This window comes from Hylobates moloch, unplaced genomic scaffold, assembly GCF_009828535.3.
Source record: "Hylobates moloch isolate HMO894 unplaced genomic scaffold, HMol_V3 SCAFFOLD_19, whole genome shotgun sequence".
In the NCBI taxonomy this organism is placed as follows: domain Eukaryota; kingdom Metazoa; phylum Chordata; class Mammalia; order Primates; family Hylobatidae; genus Hylobates; species Hylobates moloch.
Window position 1 is genome coordinate 47,647,358 of NW_026652294.1, and position 21,049 is coordinate 47,668,406.

The 21,049-nt window shown below is 44.1% G+C and overlaps 2 protein-coding genes across 11 annotated transcripts in view; one reads left to right on the forward strand and one right to left on the reverse strand.

Annotated features, from left to right (window-relative positions):
- Positions 1–21,049, forward strand: part of POLG2 (DNA polymerase gamma 2, accessory subunit) — a 47,407-nt gene that overhangs the window by 19,530 nt on the left and 6,828 nt on the right. The window contains exon 8 of one of the 3 annotated variants that reach the window (XM_032139658.2): positions 604–884. The exons of 1 other annotated variant lie outside the window; for it this stretch is intronic. In XM_032139658.2, the coding sequence (XP_031995549.1) occupies positions 604–769 (166 nt within the window). In that variant the 3' untranslated portion in view covers positions 770–884. Of the gene's footprint in view, positions 1–603; positions 885–21,049 lie in introns of those variants that run through there. One more of the 3 variants, XM_058431669.1, reaches the window with a different exon arrangement.
- The window catches only part of MILR1 (mast cell immunoglobulin like receptor 1), a 32,448-nt gene continuing 15,974 nt past the window's right edge, over positions 4,576–21,049 (reverse strand). For 2 of the 8 annotated variants that reach the window (XM_032139660.2, XM_032139666.2), the window contains 5 exons: positions 20,241–20,330; positions 19,285–19,341; positions 19,121–19,189; positions 18,065–18,145; positions 4,576–5,171 (listed from right to left, as the gene is read on the reverse strand). In XM_032139660.2, the coding sequence (XP_031995551.1) occupies positions 18,093–18,145; positions 19,121–19,189; positions 19,285–19,341; positions 20,241–20,330 (269 nt within the window). In that variant the 3' untranslated portion in view covers positions 4,576–5,171; positions 18,065–18,092. Of the gene's footprint in view, positions 5,172–7,400; positions 7,692–10,206; positions 10,538–17,016; positions 17,351–18,064; positions 18,146–19,120; positions 19,190–19,284; positions 19,342–20,240; positions 20,331–21,049 lie in introns of those variants that run through there. The other 6 variants (XM_058431672.1, XM_058431671.1, XM_032139661.2 and 3 more) reach the window with 5 other exon arrangements.

Here is a 21,049-nt window from a genome sequence, read left to right on the forward strand (position 1 = left end):
TTCTAGTAGGACAAAATAGACAATAAATAGAGAAATAAAAAGTTTCTGAGGGAGTCCTACAAAGGAAATAAACAGTAATGAGATAGTGTGACTTGACAAGCATACAGAAGGTCAGCCGTGCGTCTGTCTGTTTGGTTATTGCTGAACTAGAAGCTATAAGCTAGCATACTCAGTAATAAATGAAACATGATTTTGGTATAATTTGTTATACCAAGTTGCATCTTTATTATAATATTGTTTATTGTAAGAGACTTCAGTTAAAATAATTGTTCTTGGATTGCATCCAAGAACCAAAAGGCTGAGGTTATTATGAGGTTCATCTGTGATATCACCCCAAATGATGTGTTGAGGTACCAGTGTTTATTCTCAGATTTCATTTTCTTTTATGACTTTTCAGCTCTAGCAATAAGTTAGAAACTGTCTGAAAATTTTACTTTAAATACGATTCAGAAACTTTAAAAATGTTGGGTTTTTTTGGTCCACCCTCAAGCCCTGAGTTTGTGACTCTTGAGAGTGCATGGACACTGAATTACAGCTGGCAGTGTGGAGGAATTTATCATTTACATTTGTGCTCATGTGTCTGTTTAACTACTTTTTTCTTAGGTATGATGAAATGAGTATCCTCTTCACAGTTTTGATTACTGAAACTACTTTGGAGAATGGATTAATACATCTGAGAAGCAGAGACACCACAATGAAGGAAATGATGCATATATCCAAATTAAAAGACTTTTTGATTAAGTATATATCATCAGCCAAGAATGTATAGATTTTTATATTTGTATAATGAATCTTCTCTCCTAATTTGGTTGTCTTATGTTCACTTAGATTTATTTGTAGCCCCTTTGCACTTATAAAGTGGACATTTGTGGTGCTTGCTTTCATTCAGTGTTTATATTTTTGATGTCTTTCATTGTATCAGGAATATGTTCAGCTACAAGAAACAAAAATCTACTATACTGGATTAAGCAAATTGGGGTTTGTTTTTCTCACATACAAGAACTCTAGCGGGTAGACTGTCCAAAGCTAGTATTACTGTTTCTATAGTTAGGGACCCAGGCACTTCCCTTCTGTTCTGCCATGTTTAGTACGCTGGTGTTTATAATTGTTGCTTCAGGATCATAGGTGGCTGCTGTATTTCCAGCCTAATTATCATTTTAGTTAGGAGAAAAGTTAAAGAGACAAGAGCTAGTCAGCCAACACTCTTCCCTTTTAAATTAGGAAAGTAAAAACTTTTCCCGACATCCCAGTCAGAAGATGTTTTTACATCTCTGTGGTCAGAACTAAATCACATGATAATTTGTAGACAAGTCACTATCCAAGAGAATGAAAATGATCTGATTTAGATTAAACGCAATTTATCCCTTGAGGCTGCAATAGTATCTTACTCTCTTAGAAATGGGCTTTGTTACCAGGAAGGAAAAGGTCTTTATGGAATCTGCCACATCTATACTGTCAGATATCAAAAATTAACCTAAAACTAAACTTTTAAAACTTGAGTATTTATGGATTTTTGAAAAGCAACTAAAATATATGTTAGATGTCATCTGTTGCAATTTGTTTCCTGTCTAATATCTATGTTTATAAGAAATCTTTTAACTTTTAATGTTGATATGATTGTGTACAATATCCCATTGTTACCAACTTGACAAAAATTCCAACTGATAGTGCCTGTAAAATATTTCAAAATTTGGCTAACTTAATTGACTTTACTTCATAGGTTTTTCTCTCTTTTTTTTTTAATTTTAATTTTAATTTTTTTTGTAGAGACAGGGTCTCACTATGTTGGCTAAGCTGGTCTTTCACTCCGAGCCTCAAGTAGTCCTCCTGCTTTGACCTCCTAAAGTGGCGGGATAACCATTTTGAGCCACTGCACCTAGGCTTGTTTTGGTTATTTTACACTTTTTTTTATTATGGAGAATTTTAAAAGCAGACATATAATTGTACTAATCCTATGTACTGATCATCTAGCACCACCAACAATCAACCTCTGGCCAGTCCCACCTCATCCGCTAATACCACCCTTCCATTTATTTAAATTTATTTATTAAGAGACAGGGTCTTACTGTGTGGCCCAGGCTGGTCTCAAACTCCTAGGCTCAAGTGATCCTCCTGTCTCAGCCTCCCAAAATATGGGGATTACAGGCATGAACCACCTCGCCTGGCCTCCTTGAATATTATTTCAAGGCAGATAGCAGATACCATTTAATCTGGAAATATTTTATTTAAGGATCTTTTGTTAATAACCACACTATTATCACATTAAAAAAATAATGCTACATGATATCAAGGAATTATTTACAGTTTTCTTGGGTGTGATAATGGTAGTATGTTTATATTTTTCTTTTTAAAAAAATCCTTGTCTGACAGATACATACGTTTGTGGTATCTGAGACTTGCTTTATAATTCTCCTGTTTAAAAAAAACATTTTTAAGTGGTGGGAGATGAAATAAGAATAGCACTGAGTTGGCCAGTGGCTGACGCTTGTAATCCCAACCTTTTGGGAGGCCGAGGCAGGTGGATTACCTGAGGTCAGGAGTTCGAGACCAGCCTGGCCAACACGGTGAAACTACTCAAAATACAAAAAATTAGCTGGGCATGGTGGCGGGCGCCTGTAATCCCAGCTACTTGGGAGGCTGAGGCAGGAGAATCGCTTGAACCCAGGAGGCAGAGGTTGCAGTGAGCTGAGATCGCGCCATTGTACTCCAGCCTGGGTGACACAGTGAGACGCCATCTCAAAAAAAAAAAAAAAAAAAAAAAAAAGGAAGTGGTAGTAGTGTCTGGTTGTTTCTTTTTTGGGGTTGCCAGCAACCATTGATTAATACCTCAAGTGGTGAGTTCATTAAAGCTTGCAAAATGGTGATATTCTATCTTCCTTCTTTGTTTGCTAGAGTACTTTTTTTTTTTGAGATGGAGTTTTGCCCTTGTTGCCCAGGCTGGAGTACAATGGCGCAATCTCAGCTCACTGCAACCTCCGCCTCCCAGGTTCAAGTGATTCTCCTGCCTCAGCCTTTCTGAGTAGCTGGGATTACAGGCATGCGCCACCATGCCCTGCTAATTTTGTATTTTTAGTAGAGATGGGGTTTTTCCATGTTGGTCAGTCTGGTCTTGAACTCCCGACCTCAGGTGATCCGCCTGCCTCGGCCTCCCAAAGTGCTGGGATTACAGGCATGAGCCACCGCACCCAGCCGTTTGCTAGAGTACTTCTATGAAGAAAAGCTTCTCACTGAATATTTGCTTAGCTAGAGGTATGGGAATGGTAGGATAAATGCTAGATTATTTAAAGTTGTTATTCCTTTTGATGCTCAAATTGTCCCATCTTTGGCCAATGGGAACCTCTTCAAGTTGGCCTCAAGTCTTTTTTTTTTTTTTTTTTTTTTTCTTGAGACAGTCTTGCTCTGTCACATGGTATGGAGTGCAGTGGTGCAATCTTGGCCTACTGCAACCTCTGCCTCCCGGGTTTAAGCCTCCCTGCCTCAGCCTCCTGAGTAGCTGGGATTACAGGCGCCTGCTATCACACCTGGTTAATTTTTTGTATTTTTAGTAAAGCTTCACCATATTGGCCAGGCTGGTCTCGAACTCCTGACCTCAGGTGATCTGCCCGCCTCAGCCTCCCAAAATGTTGGAATTACAAGTGTGAGCCACTGTGCCTGGCCAGCCTCAAGTCTTTTTGACACGCCTTACTAGTCTTTGATAATTTCCTTGCTATCTAATAACTACTGTAGAGATTGTATATTTCCATGTTATTCCAAGGAGCTCTGGGGTTTTTTTAATTGGAAAAAAGTGGACACCATACTCTGGATACTAGGAATGCTCATTGATAGAAGGCAGTCTTTGTTTCTAGGCCTTTCCAGTATTAAGAGCTAGCAAATATAGGAGAGTGTGTATTTCCTCCCTGAAAAAAAAAATTGGCCAGATGTGGTGGCTCACACCTGTAATCCCAATACTTTGGGAGGCTGAGGCAGGAGGATCACTTGAGCCCTGGAGTTCGAGATTGGCCTAGGCAACATAGACCACATCTCTAAAAAAAAAAAGCTTTGAAAATTAGCGAGGCATAGTGGCTCAGGCCTATAGTCCCAGCTACTTGGGGAGCTGATGGGGGTGGACGGCTTGAGCCCGGGGGGTTGAAGCTGCAGGAAGCCTGGATCATACCACTGTACTCCTGCCTGGGCAACAGAGCAAGACCCTGTCTCAAAAAAAATTAAAAATAAGGCCGGGCACGGTGGCTCACGCCTGTAATCCCAGCATTTTGGGAGACCGAGGCGGGTGGATCATTTGAGGTGAAGAGTTCGAGATCAGCCTGGCCAACACGCTGAAACCCCATTTCTTCTACAAATAAAAAAATTAGCTGGGCATGGTAGCAGGTGCCTGTAATCCCAGCTACTTGGGAGGTTGAAGCAGGAGAATTGCTTGGACCTGGGAGGCAGAGGTTGCAGTGAGCCAAGGTCGCGCCACTGCACTCCAGCCTGGGCAACAGGATGCGATTCCATCTCCAAAATAATAAATAAAAAATAAATTATGAGTTCACACCAATATTTTCCATTCAAATTCAGGACTGCAGAGCATCTGGGGTTTGTATGTCTGTTTTAATCAGTTTTATTAAGATACAATTTACATACAATAAATTTACCTCTTTTAAATATACAAATTGATGAGTATTGACAAATGTATAACCATCTCCACAAAGGCAATGTAGAAAATTTTCATCACCCCTTAAAGCCCTCTTGTGCTTTTTTTTGAGACTACCTCAGTAGTAACCACTGCTAAATTTATCAGAGAACTGCACACCTGGATTGTATTTTGACAGAACTTCCTTCCAACCCAATTGCTTTTAATAATTTTTTATGATAAATTTTTACCCAAATTTTATAGAATTTATTTACAAAGAAATTTCGTAAGCTGTATTTCTCCTACTGGTGTGGTATTATGCTAAGGAAACAGGTCTGGAGTCATGAAATCCTTAGGTGTCTAATTTTTCTAACCTGTAAGTTTCTGTGCTACTGCAGATCTCAGTTACTGTCTCTGGTGGTGGGTGTGTGCTGCAGAAGAGTCAGAGGTAAGGCACTTGTCCATTTCCTTCCAGGACAGTTAAGGAGAAAGAAGGAAATGAGCTCCAGGCATCACAAATCCACTGTTGATCATTCCTCTGGTCAGGTCTCCCCTTTAAATCCTTAGGGAGAAGCAACACAGAAAAGACAACTTCTTTAGGTCGTAATCCCCCATCCCTGAGAGTAGAAGAGGCAGAAAGCCAAAAAGTCGACCACACATGTTTGCAACTCCTCATCCCAGCAAGATTTCTTTTTTTTTTTTTTTTTTTTTTTTTGAGACGGAGTCTTTCTCTGTCCCCCAGGCTGGAGTGCAGTGGCGCGATCTCGGCTCACCGCAACCTCCACCTCCTGGGTTCACGCCATTCTCCTGCCTCAGCCTCCCGAGTAGCTGGGAATACAGGCGCCCGCCAACACGCCCGGCTAATTTTTTGTGTTTTTAGTAGAGACGGGGTTTCACCGGGTTAGCCAGGATGGTCTCGATCTCCTGACCTCGTGATCCGCCCGCCTCAGCCTCCCAAAGTGCTGGGATTACAGGCTTGAGCCACCGCGCCCGGCTCCCAGCAAGATTTCTGTGCTGCCCTGGTGTTACCCTGCAGATGCCACCATTTCCCAGTTTTCTACTGGATTATTGGTCTTTCTCTTAATGATTTGTAAAAGCTCATAATATTATGAAACTTCATACAGTATCTGAGACCTGGGCTCAAAATACAGTCATGCATCACTTAACAGTGGAGGTTACTGTTTGAACAGCATAGAGTGTACTCACACAAACCTAGATGGCATAGCTTGCTACACGCCTAGGGGGGTGTGTGGGATAGTCTATTCTTCCTAGGGATAAACCTGTACAGCATGCTACTGAACACTAGGCAACTGTAGCACAATGGTATTTGTGTATCTAAATGTGTCTAAACATAGAAAAGGTACAGTAAAAACATGGTATTATAGTTTTATGGGACCCCTGTTTTATGTTTGTTCCACGAATGACTGAAATGTTACTATGCAACACATCATGGTGTTTTCTCCCTATTCTTTTTTTTTTTTTTTTTTTGAGATGGAGTCTTGCTCTGTCGCCCAGGCTGGAATGCAGTGGCACGATCTTGGCTCACTGCAACCTCCGCCTCCCAGGTTCAAGCAATTCTCATGCCTCAGCCTCCCCAGTAGCAGGGACTACAGGTATGTGCCACCGCACCAGCCAATTTTTGTATTTTTAGTAGAGACGGGGTTTCACCGTGTTGGCCAGGGTGGTCTCAACCTCCCAACCTCAGGTGATCCACCTGCCCCGTGGGATTACAGATGTGAGCCACTGCGCCTGGCCCCTAGTTATCCTTTGGATTTAGTTTATGATTTCTAAATGTAATTTTTAAATGTTTCATCTAATTAAATGATTTATCTAATTAAATTTAACAATCCTTTATGTCTTCTGGGTTGTGAGTCATACCTATAAATGTCCTCCCCACTTCAAGATTATTTTTAAATCCCCCGCGTATTCTTCTAGCTCTTCTGTGACTACATCTATCAGAATTAATTTTGTTGTAAAGAATTAGGTAGGGGTCCAACTTTTTTAATGTGATTCTCAAGTTTTTACAATATGTTGAATAATCCATCTTTTCCCCATTGATTTAAGATGCCATATTTATCCTATACTAAGTTACTGTATATATTTAGAACTACATCTGTACTTTCCGTTCCATTGTTCTACTTGTTCAATCATATACAAATACCATGCCTTTTTTTTTCTTTTTTTTTTTTTTGACACAGGGTTTTACACTTGATCTTAGCCAAAAGGCCGAGAAGCGATGACACAGGATTTTGCTCTGTCACCCAGGCTGGAGTGCAGTGGTGCAATCTCAGCTCACTGCAGCCTCTGCTTCCTAGGCTCAAGTGATTCTCACACCTCAGCCTCCTGCGTAGCTGGGACTACAGGCATGCACCAGCACACCTAGCCAATTTTTTTTTTTTTTTTTTAGTAGAGACAGGGTTGCCCAGATCTCCTGTGCTCAAGTGATCCATCAGCCTCGGCCTCCTTTTTTTTTTTTTTTTTGAGACGGAGTCTCGCTCTGTCGCCCAGGCTAGAGTGCAGTGGCGCAATCTCGGCTCACTGCAAGCTCCGCCTCCCGGGTTCACGCCATTCTCCTGCCTCAGCCTCTCCGAGTAGCTGGGACTGCAGGCGCCCGCCACCACGCCCGGCTAATTTTTTTGTATTTTTAGTAGAGACGGGGTTTCACCGTGGTCTCGATCTCCTGACCTCGTGATCCGCCCGCCTCGGCCTCCCAAAGTGCTGGGATTACAAGCGTGAGCCACCGCGCCCGGCAATTACCCTCATTCTTGATATTTTGGCTAGTGTGGTAGATATTTTAATGAGCTCTTTCATGCCACATCTTAACCTTCCTCCTATTTGGTGGGGTCGGAAACCGAAAAAATTATAGTCACTGTATTCCTGGGATCAGGGATGTGAGTATCTTCCACCAATGAGGTGTCCAGGCTGGGGTTTGGAGCAAAATGTTGTGGCTGAGAAGCAAGTGTCTGCAGTGGCAAAGCTCTCCTCCACTGTGGGCTCGTTTCTGGGTGTGAGGCAGCTGTGGCAGAGGCAACAACACAACAGTCACAACAGTAGTTTCCTGGTCTCCAGACTGTAAGAAAATCTACAGATAGAGAGTATTAAAATTGAATTTAGCAAGGATGCAGGACACAGAATCAACCAAAAAGATTATTTCTTTTTTTTTTTTTTCAGACTCTCAGCACATTTATTATTTGACTAACTCTTTTTTTTTTATTTTTTTTAGAAAAGAACTGTTTTTTATTTAATCTGAAAAAGCATTCTTCATTGTGAACTCTTTTTTTTTTTTTTTTTTATACTTTAGGTTTTAGGGTACACGTGCACAATGTGCAGGTTTGTTACATATGTACCCATGTGCCATGTTGTTTTGCTGCACCCATTAACTCGTCATTTAGCATTAGGTATATCTCCTAATGCTGTCCCTCCCCCCTCCCCCCACCCCACAACAGTCCCTGGAGTGTGATGTTCCCCTTCCTGTGTCCATGAGTTCTCATTGTTCAATTCCCACCTATGAGTGAGAATATGCGGTGTTTGGTTTTTTGTCCTTGCGACAGTTTACTGAGAATGATGTTTTCCAGTTTCATCCATGTCCCTACAAAGGACACGAACTCATCATTTTTTATGGCTGCATAGTATTCCATGGTGTATATGTGCCACATTTTCTTAATCCAGTCTATTGTTGTTGGACATTTGGGTTGGTTCCAACTCTTTGCTATTGTGAATAGTGCCGCAATAAACATACGTGTGCATGTGTCTTTATAGCAGCATGATTTATAGTCCTTTGGGTATATACCCAGTAATGGGATGGCTGGGTCAAATGGTATTTCTAGTTCTAGATCCCCGAGGAATCGCCACACTGACTTCCACAATGGTTGAACTAGTTTACAGTCCCACCAACAGTGTAAAAGTGTTCCTATTTCTCCACATCCTCTCCAGCACCTGTTGTTTCCTGCTTTTTTAATGATGGCCATTCTAACTGGTGTGAGATGGTATCTCACTGTGATTTTGATTTGCATTTCTCTGATGGCCAGTGATGATGAGCATTTCTTCATGTGTTTTTTGGCTGCATAAATGTCTTCTTTTGAGAAGTGTCTGTTCATGTCCTTTGCCCACTTTTTGATGGGGTTGTTTGTTTTTTTCTTGTAAATTTGTTTGAGTTCATTGTAGATTCTGGATATTAGCCCTTTGTCAGATAGTAGGTTGCAAAAATTTTTTCCCATTCTGTAGGTTGCCTGTTCACTCTGATGGTAGTTTCTTTTGCTATGCAGAAGCTCTTTAGTTTAATTAGATCCCATTTGTCAATTTTTGCTTTTGTTGCCATTGCTTTTGGTGTTTTAGACATGAAGTCCTTGCCCACGCCTATGTCCTGAATGGTATTGCCTAGGTTTTCTTGTAGGATTTTAATGGTTTTAGGTCTAACATTTAAGTCTTTAATCCATCTTGAATTAATTTTTGTATAAGGTGTAAGGAAGGGATCCAGTTGCAGCTTTCTACATATGGCTAGCCAGTTTTCCCAGCACCATTTATTAAATAGGGAATCCTTTCCCCATTTCTTGTTTTTGTCAGGTTTGTCAAAGATCAGATAGTTGTAGATATGCGGCATCATTTCTGAGGGCTGTTCTGTTCCATTGATCTATGTCTCTGTTGTGGTACCAGTACTATGCTGTTTTGGTTACTGTAGCCTTGTAGTATAGTTTAAAGTCAGGTAGCGTGATGCCTCCAGCTTTGTTCTTTTGGCTTAGGATTGACTTGGCAATGCGGGCTCTTTTTTGGTTCCATATGAACTTTAAAGTAGTTTTTTCCAATTCTTTGAAGAAAGTCATTGGTAGCTTGATGGGGATGGCATTGAATCTATAAATTACCTTGGGCAGTATGGCCATTTTCACGATATTGATTCTTCCAACCCATAAGCATGGAATGTTCTTCCATTTGTTTGTATCCTCTTTTATTTCATTGAGCAGTGGTTTGTAGTTCTCCTTGAAGAGGTCTTTCACATCCCTTGTAAGTTGGATTCCTAGGTATTTTATTCTCTTTGAAGCAATTGTGAATGAGAGTTCACTCATGATTTGGCTCTCTGTTTGTCTGTTATTGGTGTACAAGAATGCTTGTGATTTTTGTACATTGATTTTGTATCCTGAGACTTTGCTGAAGTTGCTAATCAGCTTAAGGAGATTTTGGGCTGAGACAATGGGGTTTTCTAGATATACAATCATGTCATCTGCAAACGGACAATTTGACTTCCTCTTTTCCTAATTGAATACCCTTTATTTCCTTCTCCTGCCTGATTGCTCTGGCCAGAACTTCCAGCACTATGTTGAATAGGAGTGGTGAGAGAGGGCATCCCTGTCTTGTGCCAGTTTTTAGAGGGAATGCTTCCAGTTTTTGCCCATTCAGTATGATACTGGCTGTGGGTTTGTCGTAGATAGCTCTTATTATTTTGAGATACATCCCATCAATACCTAATTTATTGAGAGTTTTTAGCATGAAGCGTTGTTGAATTTTGTCAAAGGCCTTTTCTGCATCTATTGAGATAATCATGTGGTTTTTGTCTTTGGTTCTGTTTATATGCTGGATTACATTTATTGATTTGCGTATGTTGAACCAGCCTTGCATCCCAGGGATGAAGCCCACTTGATTATGGTGGATAAGCTTTTTGATGTGCTGCTGGATTCGGTTTGCCAGTATTTTATTGAGGATTTTTGCATCAGTGTTCATCAAGGATATTGGTCTGAAATTCTCTTTTTTGGTTATGTCTCTGCCAGGCTTTGGTATCAGGACGATGCTGGCTTCATAAAATGTGTTAGGGAGGATTCCCTCTTTTTCTATCGATTGGAATAGTTTCAGAAGGAATGGTACCAGTTCCTCCTTGTACCTCTGGTAGAATTCAGCTGTGAATCCATCAGGTCCTGGAGTCTTCCAAAAAGATTATTTCTACATATCAACAACATAAAATCAAAATACAATTTACGAGTTCAAGACCAGCCTAGCCAACATGGTGAAACCCCGTCTCTACCAAAAAATACAAAATTTAGTTGGGCATTGTGGTGCGCACCTTTAGTCCCAGCTACTCTTGGGAGGCTGAGGTGGGAGATTTGCTTGAACCCGGAAGGCAGAGGTTGCAGTGAGCCAAGATCGCGCTCAGGCCCCAGTTTCTAAATACGGAGCTCTTCTTAAAGGAAGCAGAGCTCCCTGGAAATACAGCTGACACCAGAGCCGGGTCAAGACAAGGACAAGATGAACCTGGAATATATTGTTGGGCCAGAAAGTAAAGAAACACTCAACCGGGCACAGTGGCTCAGGCCTGTAATCCCAGCATTTTAGGAGCCTGAGGCAGGTGGATCATCTAAGGACAGGAGTTCGAGACCAGCCTGGCCAACATGGTGAAACCCCCAATCCCCTAAACCACAGGGCTGGGAGAGCTTTCGGGCTGGTGAATGCATCCGCATGCCCTGAGAGTGGCACTCCCCATGCCACAGGAACAGAAGTGCCTGTGCTTGAGACCCTTCTGGACTTCGCCCTGGGCACCTCCTCATCTGCATCCTTTATGCCTTTTTTTTTCTTTTTTTTGAGATGGGGTCTCACTGTCACCCAGGCCAGAGTGCAGTGGCAGGATCACGACTCACTGTAGCCTCGACTGCCTGGGCTCCAGTGATCCTCTCACCTCAGCCACCCGAGTAGCTGGGACCATAGATGTGCACCATCACGCCTGGCTAATTTTTGTATTTTTAGTAGAGACAGGGTTTCACCATGTTGCCCAGGCTGGTCTCAAACTCATGAACTCAAGTGATCCACCTGCCTCTGACTTCCAAAGTGCTCGGATTATAGACGTAAGCCATCACACCCAGTCTTCTTTACATTTTTGTAATAAACCAGTAGTAGTAATGAAACTGGTTTCCTGAGTTCTGCAAGCCATTCGAGCAAGTTATCCAGCCCGAGGAGGGGGTGGTAGGTCAGAAGTATGTGAGGCCTCGACTTGTGATTGGCATATGAGTTGGGGGGCAGTCTTGTAGGACTGAGCTGTTAACCTATGGGGTCTGATAGTAACTCCTGATAAATATGTCAGGATTGAATTATTGGTGTCCAGAGAGTTGGAGAATTGATTTTCGGTGTGGAAAAAACCCACACATTTGGTGCCAAAAGTGTGAATGGAGAAAGCTTACCTTTAAAATGCTAAATATTTCAAGGATATGATATTTTATTTCTTTTGTCAGAACTCTCTTGGAGTCAAGATTCTGCCACTTGGCCGGGTGCAGTGGCTCACACCTGTAATCCCAGCACTTTGGGAGGCCAAGGTGGGTGGATCACTTGAGGACAAGATTTCGAGACCAGTCTGGCCAACATGGTGAAACCCCATCTCTATCAAAAAATACAAAAATTAGCCGGGTGTGGTGGTGCATGCCTGTAATACCAGCTATTCGGGAGCCTGGGAGGCAGAGGTTTCAGTGAGCCGAGATCACGCCACTGCACTCTCCAGCCTGGGCGGTGACAGAGAGAGACTCTGTCTCAAAAAAAAAAAAAAAAAAAGATTCTACCACCTGGCCAGGGCCTGTGTGTGCCAACATATGTTCTTGTGCCTGCCTGGACGTCCCCTGGCCTCACACAATCATGAATCCTGCCCACAGGCCTGAACACCCACATAATCTACCTCCTTGCGCAGTCACACACTGCATAGCAATGTTTCAGTCAACCACAAACCAGGTATGTGACAGTGGCCCCTAAAATAATACCATATTTTTACTGCACCTTTTCTGTTTAGATACAAAAATATCATTGTGCTGCAATTGCCTCCAGTATTCAGTACAGTAACATGCCTTCAGGTGTGTAGACTAGAAGCAATAGGTTACCATATACCCAGGTGTGGAGTAGTGGATACCAACTAGGTTTGTGTAAATACACTGATGTGCACACAGTGAAATTGCCTAATGACACGCATTTATTAGACCCTATCTCTGTCATTAAGCAACGCATGACGATGCTTCCTTCTGCCTGTTTGGCTGATCTCTCTCCCACTTTCCTCCCATTGGCTTTGCCCCTTGACAAAGGGGCATCTTCAGTGAGCATGTGTGGGCCCCAGGTCCCTGCATCCTTGCTGATCTTGATAATTCTGATCTGATGACTTTTCTGATCCGATAAGCCCTCAATATCCAGGTGTCCATCCTGGAATGTTAACAAGGTAGTGGTTGGAAGTGTGGGCTTAGCCCGGCATGGTGGCTCATACCTGTAATCTCAACACTTTGGGAGGCTGAGATGGGAGGATTACTTGAGCCCAGTAGCTTAAGCCTGGGCTTAAGGCTGAGGTGGGAGGATTGGCCAACATGGCAAAACCCGTCTCTACAAAAATACAAAAATTAGCCAGGCATCGTGGCATGCATCTGTGGTCCCAGTTACTCAGGAGGCTGAGGTGGGAGAACTGCTTGAGCCTGGAAGGTCAAGGCTGCGGTGAGCTATGATCCCATCACTGCACTCCAGCCTGGGCAAGAGAGTGAACCCCTGTCTCACAAAAAAAAAAAAAAAAGAAGAAAAGAAGTGTGGGCTCTGGTGTCACTCAGCTCTGAGTCCCTTTCCTGTTTCGACAGGTGTTAGCTGAATGACCTTGTGCATCAGTTTCTTTTTGTATGAAAAGAGGGAAATAAGAGTACCTGCCCCAGGCCAGGTGCAGTGGCTCACACCTGTAATCCCAGCAATTTGGGAGGCCGAGGCAGGTGGATCTCCTGAGGTCAGGAGTTTGAGATCAGCCTGGCCAACATGGTGAAACTCTGTCTCTACTAAAAATACAAAATTAGCCAGGTGTGGTGGTATGTGTCTGTAATCCCAGCTACTCAGGAGGCTGAGGCAGGAGAATTACTTGAACTCAGGAGGCAGAGATTGCAGTGAGCCAAGATTGCGCCATTTCACTCCAGCCTGGGGAACAAGAGTGAGACTCCGTCTCAAAAAAAAAAAGAAAAAAAAAGAGTACCTGCCCCAAAGAAGTATTGTGGGACTATATGAGGACAAGTACACAAAGCACTTAATAATAGTACCTGGAACATGCTATAATCTCAATACATATCAGATATTATTGTTGTCATTTTTAATTAATTAATGTATTTATTTATCTACTGAGACAGGGCCTCACTCTCTTGCCTAGGCTGGAGTGCAGTGGTACAGTCACGGTTCACTGCAGCCTCGACCTCCCAGGCTCAAGCAGTCCTCCCACCTCAGCCTCCTGAGTAGTTGGGCCTACAGACATGCTAATTTTAGTGGCAGTGACGCCTGGCTAATTTTTGTATTGTTTGTAGAGACAGGGTTTCGCCACATTGCCCAGGCTAGTCTTGAACTCCTGGGCTCAAGCAATCCTTCTGCCTTGGCCTCCCAGGGTATTGGGATTATAGGCGTGAGCCACCACACCCACCCCTATTGTTGCCATTGTTCTAGTTGTTGTGATAGAGGAAATGTTGGGAGGTGGTGTATCAGCCACCTCTGTGTCCTGTGTCATATCCCTGGGCCTTCCCTCTGACCCGGCAGCATCCGAGGGTCTACTCACTTTGCACTGACAGTGTCTTGCTTCAATTGTACAATACACATGTTCAGTTTCTGTCCTGGGGTGTTTGCAGTGCCTGGGGTGAGACACTGAGGTAAGCCTGCTTGGAATACCCACATGCTAGTCTAGAAGTGGGGGAGGTGTCGCTTCCTGGGGTGATCCTCAACCAGTGAGGGTTGGACACCAATGGATAAATGCCTCTCACTATCATTCCTCAAGTGGACAAAACTGAGAAGAGGCTCTTGGCTCTTCAGAAGATTCCAGTGGGCTCACGTCCAGCTGTCCACCACAGTGCTCAACTCAGCAAAACACCCTGGCACTGGTTTTTCTCGTGGCGCATTGGGCCTGCTTCCTAGGGCCACCTCCTACATAAATGATTTGCATAGAAGGCCTTATTTCAGGCTCTGCTTTCAGGTCTAGTCCAGGATAAAACAAGGGACCAGAAGGCCCTAGAAAGCAGCCTCAGGGACAAAATTACCCCCTAGGGATGGATGGCAACAAGGACTCCCTTGCTGGTGATAGGTAGGCAGTGAGAACCCTTAGCACGCCACAGCTCCACAATTCCTAAGACCTTCCCTTGCCATGTGGAATGAGGTTTAGAAAGAAATGAGGCACTAGTGGACGCCAGCATTCCAGCACTTGGGAGTTTGGGGCAATGCTAATTATGTGGATTGTGAAGTTAGTTGGCTTCTCTTAGCTGCCTTAGAAGCTTTGCAAGGAGAAAATGAGAGGCTACGGGTTCAGGGCAAGCTGTGAAACCCTGAGGACAGGGTTTAAGCCACTCTCATTTATCACAGCCAGCCGGAAGGCTGTGCTGAAAGCCAATTCCAGGATCTGATCAAAAGGGTGGGGCGACCATGGAGGAGATGGAATGAGCACATCTAGCAGTTCTGCTCTGCTAACTTCTGACACTGACAGGGGCGGGGTGGGCCTTGGGATGTGGACATTTGAGAATATGAAACTCCCAATGCCCGCAAGCTCTCTTGAGAAGGAGAACAGCCCCTCTTATTAGAAGACCTCACATGAGGCAGGCGCTTCACAATATTTTTTAAATTATTGTGGTAAGTTATACATAAGATAAAATTTACCATTTTACCATTTTAACCAATTTTAGGTGTGTAATTCAATGGTATTAAAAACATTCATTCATATTGCTGGGTGCAATAGCTCATGCCTGTAATCCCAGCACTTTGGGAGGCCAAGGCAGGCGAATCACTTGAGGTCAGGAGTTTGAGACCAGCCTGGCCGACATGGTGAAACCTCGTCTCTACTAAAAATACAAAAATTAGCTGGGTGGTGGTGAGTGCCTGTAATCCCAGCTACTTGGGAGGCTGAGGCACAAGAATCGCTTGAACCTGGGAGGCAGAGGTTGCAGTGAGCCAAGATCATGCCACTGCACTCCAGCCTGAGCAACAGAGACTCTGTCTCAAACAACAAAAACAAAACTCATATTATTGTGCAACCATCACCACCTTCCATCTTTTTTCCAGAACTTTTTTGTCTTCCCAAACTGAAATGCTGTACCCGTTAGCCAGTCACTCCTCATTGTCCCCTGCCCCCAGCCCCTGGGAACCACCATTCTATTTGCTTCACTACATTTTGCTTGTCTTCTTTAAGATTCATCCTTGTCTCCCCTATAGCTTAATAACCAGGGTCGGGTCTCAGCGGAGCCTGACGGGAAAGGCAGTTCCTGATGTGCGCGGCGATTGCTGAGCCACACAAAGACTGCAGTGTCTGCGGGTGCACTCCTCCAGGAGCCAGAGGAGCCCACAGCAGCGTGGGTCTGAGCGTGCTGAGGTGGTGAGCATGGATATAAGACGAGATCAGGAAATGGAGGGCCAGGCGAGGCGGCTCACGCCTGTAATCCCAGCACTTTGGGAGGCCGAGGTGGGTGGATCACTTGAGGTCAGGAGTTGAAGACCAGCCTGGCTAACATGGCAAAACCCTGTCTCTATTACGAAATACAAAAATTAGCCGGGCATGGTGGCACATGCCTATAATCCCAGCTACTTGAGAGGCTGAGGCAGGAGAATCGCTTGAACCCGGGAGGCGGAGGTTGCAGTGAGCCAAGATCGCACCACTACACTCCAGCCTGGGTGACACAGCCGGACTCCATCTCCAAAAAAAAGGAAATGGAGGTTTAGTGTCATATCAAGGACACCTGGAACTGGCCCTAAACATGCACGATGGGTCTCCTTGAAGCTTGGATCCCACAGGACTCTACAGCTGAGTGGTCCAATACAGGATCCACAGCAAACCAGAGGCAGTGCTACATTCTGAGGGAAATAGGGCAGTTGTACTTGTTAAAATGATAGGATTTTGCATATGCTGGGTTAAATAAAATATATTATTCCAATTCATTTCACCTGTTTCTCTTCTTTTTCTTCCTTCCTTCCTTCCTTTTCTTTTCTTCTTTTCTCTTTTCTTTTCTTTCTTTTCTTTTTTTAACGCAGGGTCTCACTCTGTTGCCCAGGCTGGAGTGCTGTGGCGCAATCTCGGCTCACTGCAACCTCTGCCTCCCAGATTCAAGCAATTCTTGTGCCTCAGCCTCCTAAGTAGACGGAATTACAGGTGCCCGCCACTATGCCCAGCTAATTTTTTGGTATTTTTAGTACAGACGGGGTTTCACCATGTTGGCCAAGCTGGTCTTGAACTCCTGACCTGAAGTGATCCACCCACCTCGGCCTCCCAAAGTGCTGGGATTATAGGCGTGAGCCACCGTACCTGGCAATCTTTTCATTTTTTTGTGTGTGTCTACTAGAAAGAGTGAAAAGTGCCCATGTGGCTGACATTATATTTCTATTGGACAGTGCTGACCAGAGGAAAATATCATGGAGATGCCAGACAGGTGTCAGCAGAATATTGAAGAGTCAGAAGAATCAGAGAAGGATGCATGTTTGGATGAATTTATTCTGGGAGACCCTTTGTTTACTAAAGAGATTCAGGTCCAGGCACGGTGGCTCAGGCTTGTAATTCCAGCAGTTTGGGAGGCCGAGGCAGGCAGATCATCTGAGGTCAGGAGTTTGAGACCAGCCTGGCCACCATGGTGAAACCCCATCTCTACCAAAAATACAAAAATTAGCTGGGCGTGGTAGCGGGTGCCTGTAATTCCAGCTACTTGGGAGGTTGAGGCATGAGAATCACTTGAACTGGGGAGGTGGAGATTGAAGTGAGCCAAGATCACGCTACTGAACTCCAGCCCGGGCAACAGAGTGAGACTCCATCTCAAAAAAAAAAAAAAAAAGAGAGAGAGAGACAAGAGAGAATATAAAAGGCCACATGAAGACAAAGGCAGAAGTTGAAGGGAGGCAACCACAAGCAATGTCTGGAGCCCCAGAAGCTGGAAGAGGCAAGGAGGGTCCTCCCCACAACTTTTGGAGGGAGCACGGCTCTACAGACACCTTGGTTTTGGACTTCTGGCCTCCAGAACTGCGAAATGGTTGCTCTAAGCCACTAACTTGTGGTCATTTGTGGCAGCAGCCCTAGGGGACTAAAACATTCTCCCTCCCCACAACTCAACTCCGTGGGCTATCTCCCTGGAACATGACTGGGAAAGGCAGCACATCAAGGCACACCTTTGGCATTAGCTAAATCTGGAGGGCTAGCTAAATCATGAACATCAATATCTACTTCTTTTTTTTTTTTTTTGAGATGGAGTCTTGCTCTTGTCGCCCAGGCTGTAGTGCAGTAGCACGATCTTGGCTCACTGCAACTTCTGCCTCTTAGGCTCAAGTGATTCTCCTGCCTCAGCCTCCCGAGTAGCTGGGACTACACACATGCACCACCACACCCAGCTAATTTTTGTATATTTAGTAGAGATGGGGTTTTTGCCATGTTGGCCAGGCTGGTCTCGAACTCCTGACCTCAAGTGACCTACCTGCCTTGGCCTCAAGTTTGCTTTTTGTTCATGGAAATCAGCTTCATAAAAAGCATCTTACCCTGAGATGTAGTTTGTTTCTGTAAATTTCAGAAGTTGAGTTCAGAATAGACATATCCGGATTTATAAGAATCACAGGCTTCTGAAATATAAGAGGGAAAATAATTTACTTAGGATATGTGACCAGCAAGGCTGTTTTTAAAAAACCTATTTCTAGCAGCTGGGTGGCCTGACAGAACCAGGTATTAACTAATTTTTTCCTGGACTGTGTTAAATAATTTATTCTTGAAAATGTTAGCTGGGCATAATGCCTCATGCCTGTAATCCCAACACTTTGGGAGGCCGAGGCAGGAAGATTGGTTGAGCCCAGGAGTTCGAGACCAGCTTGGGCAATATAGCAAGATATATGTCTCTACCAAAAAAAAAAAAAAATTAGTCAGACATGGTGGTGCACACCTGTAGTCCCAGCTACTCAGGAGGCTGAGGTGGGAGGACTGCTTCAGCCCAAGAGGTAGAGGGTGCAGTGAGCTGAGATTGTGCCACTGCACTCTAGCCTGGGTGACAGAGTGAGAGTCTCAAAAAAAAAGGAGAAAGGCAGGAAAGAAAGAAAGAGAGAGAAAGAAAAGAAAGAAAAAGAAGAAAGAAAGAAGAAAGAAAGAGAAAGAAAGAGAAAGAAAGAAAGAAAAAGAAAGAAAGAAAGAAAGAAAAGAGAAAGAAAGAGAAAAGAAAGAAAAAAAAGAAAAAGAGAAAGGGAGGGGAGGGAAGGAAGGAAGGAAAGGAAAGGAAAGGGAAGGAAGGAAGGAAGGAAGGAAGGAAGGAAGGAAGGAAGGAAGGAAGGAAGGAAGGAAGGAAATGTTTGAGTAGTGATCCTGTATCCTCCTCTCTGGGTTTTTTTTCTATGACATTCCCCCACCACATCTTTCCCTCTTCCTCACCCTCCATCTCCTGATGAGATTTTTTAGGAGCTGGGGTGCTGGTTGCTATTGGTTCCTTGCAGTGTGCCTGCGTTGCTCCCATCCACCCCATTAACGGGCTCCTGAAGCCCCTGAATATAATGACATCAGAGGGACCACCTGTCTCATTTCACCAGTACCTCTTATCCCAACCTGTGGCTCACCTTGCTTTCTTGGTGCCACCTCCTGGAACACAGGGGTGGCATACTGCAGCTCCTGGGAGTGTTTGGCCTCTGGGCAAAAGATAAGGAATAGGAGTTATTGGGCCAATTATCTGAATTTCTAAGCTCATGAGGGCAGTGGGATAGACTTTGCAGAACACGCTCACCATCTTGGGCTGTGGAAACACACGGCCTGGATCCCACTTCTGGCACAGATTCCCCCTCTGTAAAATGAGAATGACATAAACTGGGAGTTGGTGGTGTTTGTGTTAGAAAAGGTGGGTAAATTGCTCAGCAATGCGTCTGGAATGTGGCCATGTTGGCTGAGATTGTTCCATTGTCAGCTGATGATAGGGTTTGGCTGTGTCCTCACCCAAATCACATCTTGAATTGTAGTCCCCATAATCCCCATGTGTCATGGGAGGGACCGGGTGGAGATAATTAAATCCTGGGGGTGGTTTCTGTTATACTCTTCTAGTGATAGTGAGTGAGTTCTCACAAGATCTGATGGTTTAATAAGGGGTCTCCCCCTTCCCTTGGCTCTCATTCTTCTCTCTCCTGCCGCCTTGTGAAGAAGGATGTGTTTGCTTCACCTTCCACCATGACTGTAAGTTTCCCGAGGCCTCCCAAGCCCTGCGGAAATGTGAGTCAATTAAACCTCTTTCCTTTATCAATTACCCCATCTCAGGTATGTCCTTATAGCAGCATGAGAATGGACTAATACACCAGCCAAGGTGCTGGGTCTTGTTGACTGCAAAGCAATGTGCAATGCCTGCTTTGAGAGGTGACCATAAAAGACTGTGAAACGCAGTGTGGATCATTCTGAACAGATGTGAAAAATCTCCAAGATATGTTGTTACATGAAAAAAAACAAAATCATGGTGTAGAAAGTCATACCTACAATATGCTACAATCACTACCATTTGTTTATTATACACACAGAATATCTGTGGAAGGATTTAAAAAACTAGTTATTACCCCTAGAAAGTGGGACTGGGCATCAATAGACATTGAACTCTATCCCTTTTGCTCCACTCCCCACTCCCGTATGTCTGTACAACCTTAACAAAATAAAAAGACAAAAACCTGAAACCACCCAAAACACACAACAAAATTCTCTTACTTGCTTGTTTTTCAAGGATATTTGCATAGATTCCAACTTCCACGGCTGGGCCTCCACAGTCCCTGGGCACATTATTTCTCATAGCTTTTCCTACGTGAATTGGTACAGAATCATCAAATTAAACCAATTCAGCCACATTTTTCTCATCTCCTCAGCCAAGGAGCAGAATTCCCCCAAAGTTCTGAAACGAAGAATGATTTGCTCCAATGGCCCAAACTGTTGTCTAACAAAGGAAAACTACAGACTCAACAGGCAGTCTAGACATGGCTTCTCCAAGCCAGGGGCCGTTCTGATTTATTTTCCTGGCTTTCAGAGGAACGTGCTTTGCCTATCAGATTATGCCTGAACTAGCCAGACTTATTTTCTTTGCTTCGCTGAAGAGAATAGTCTGCGGAAGCTTTGTAATATCTTCAAGAGGGTGTAAATGGCCTACTGAGTTGTTTTTTTTTTTTTAAGATGGAGTCTCGCTTTGTCGCCTGGGCTGGAGTGCAGTGGCACCATCGTGATCTCGGCTCACTGCAACCTACACCTCCCGGGTTCAAGCGATTCTCCTGCCTCAGCCTCCCAAGTAGCTGGGATTACAGTTGTGCACCACCATGCCTGGCTAATTTTTGTATTTTTTTGAGACGGAGTCTTGCTCTGTTGCCCAGGCTGGAGTGCCATGGTGCAATCTCCGCTCACCACAACCTACGCCTCCTGGTTTCAAGTGATTCTCCTGCCTCAGCCTCCAGAGTAGCTGGGATTACAGGCATGCGTCACGATGCCTGGCTAATTTTTTGTATTTTTAGTAGAGGCGGGGCTTCACCATG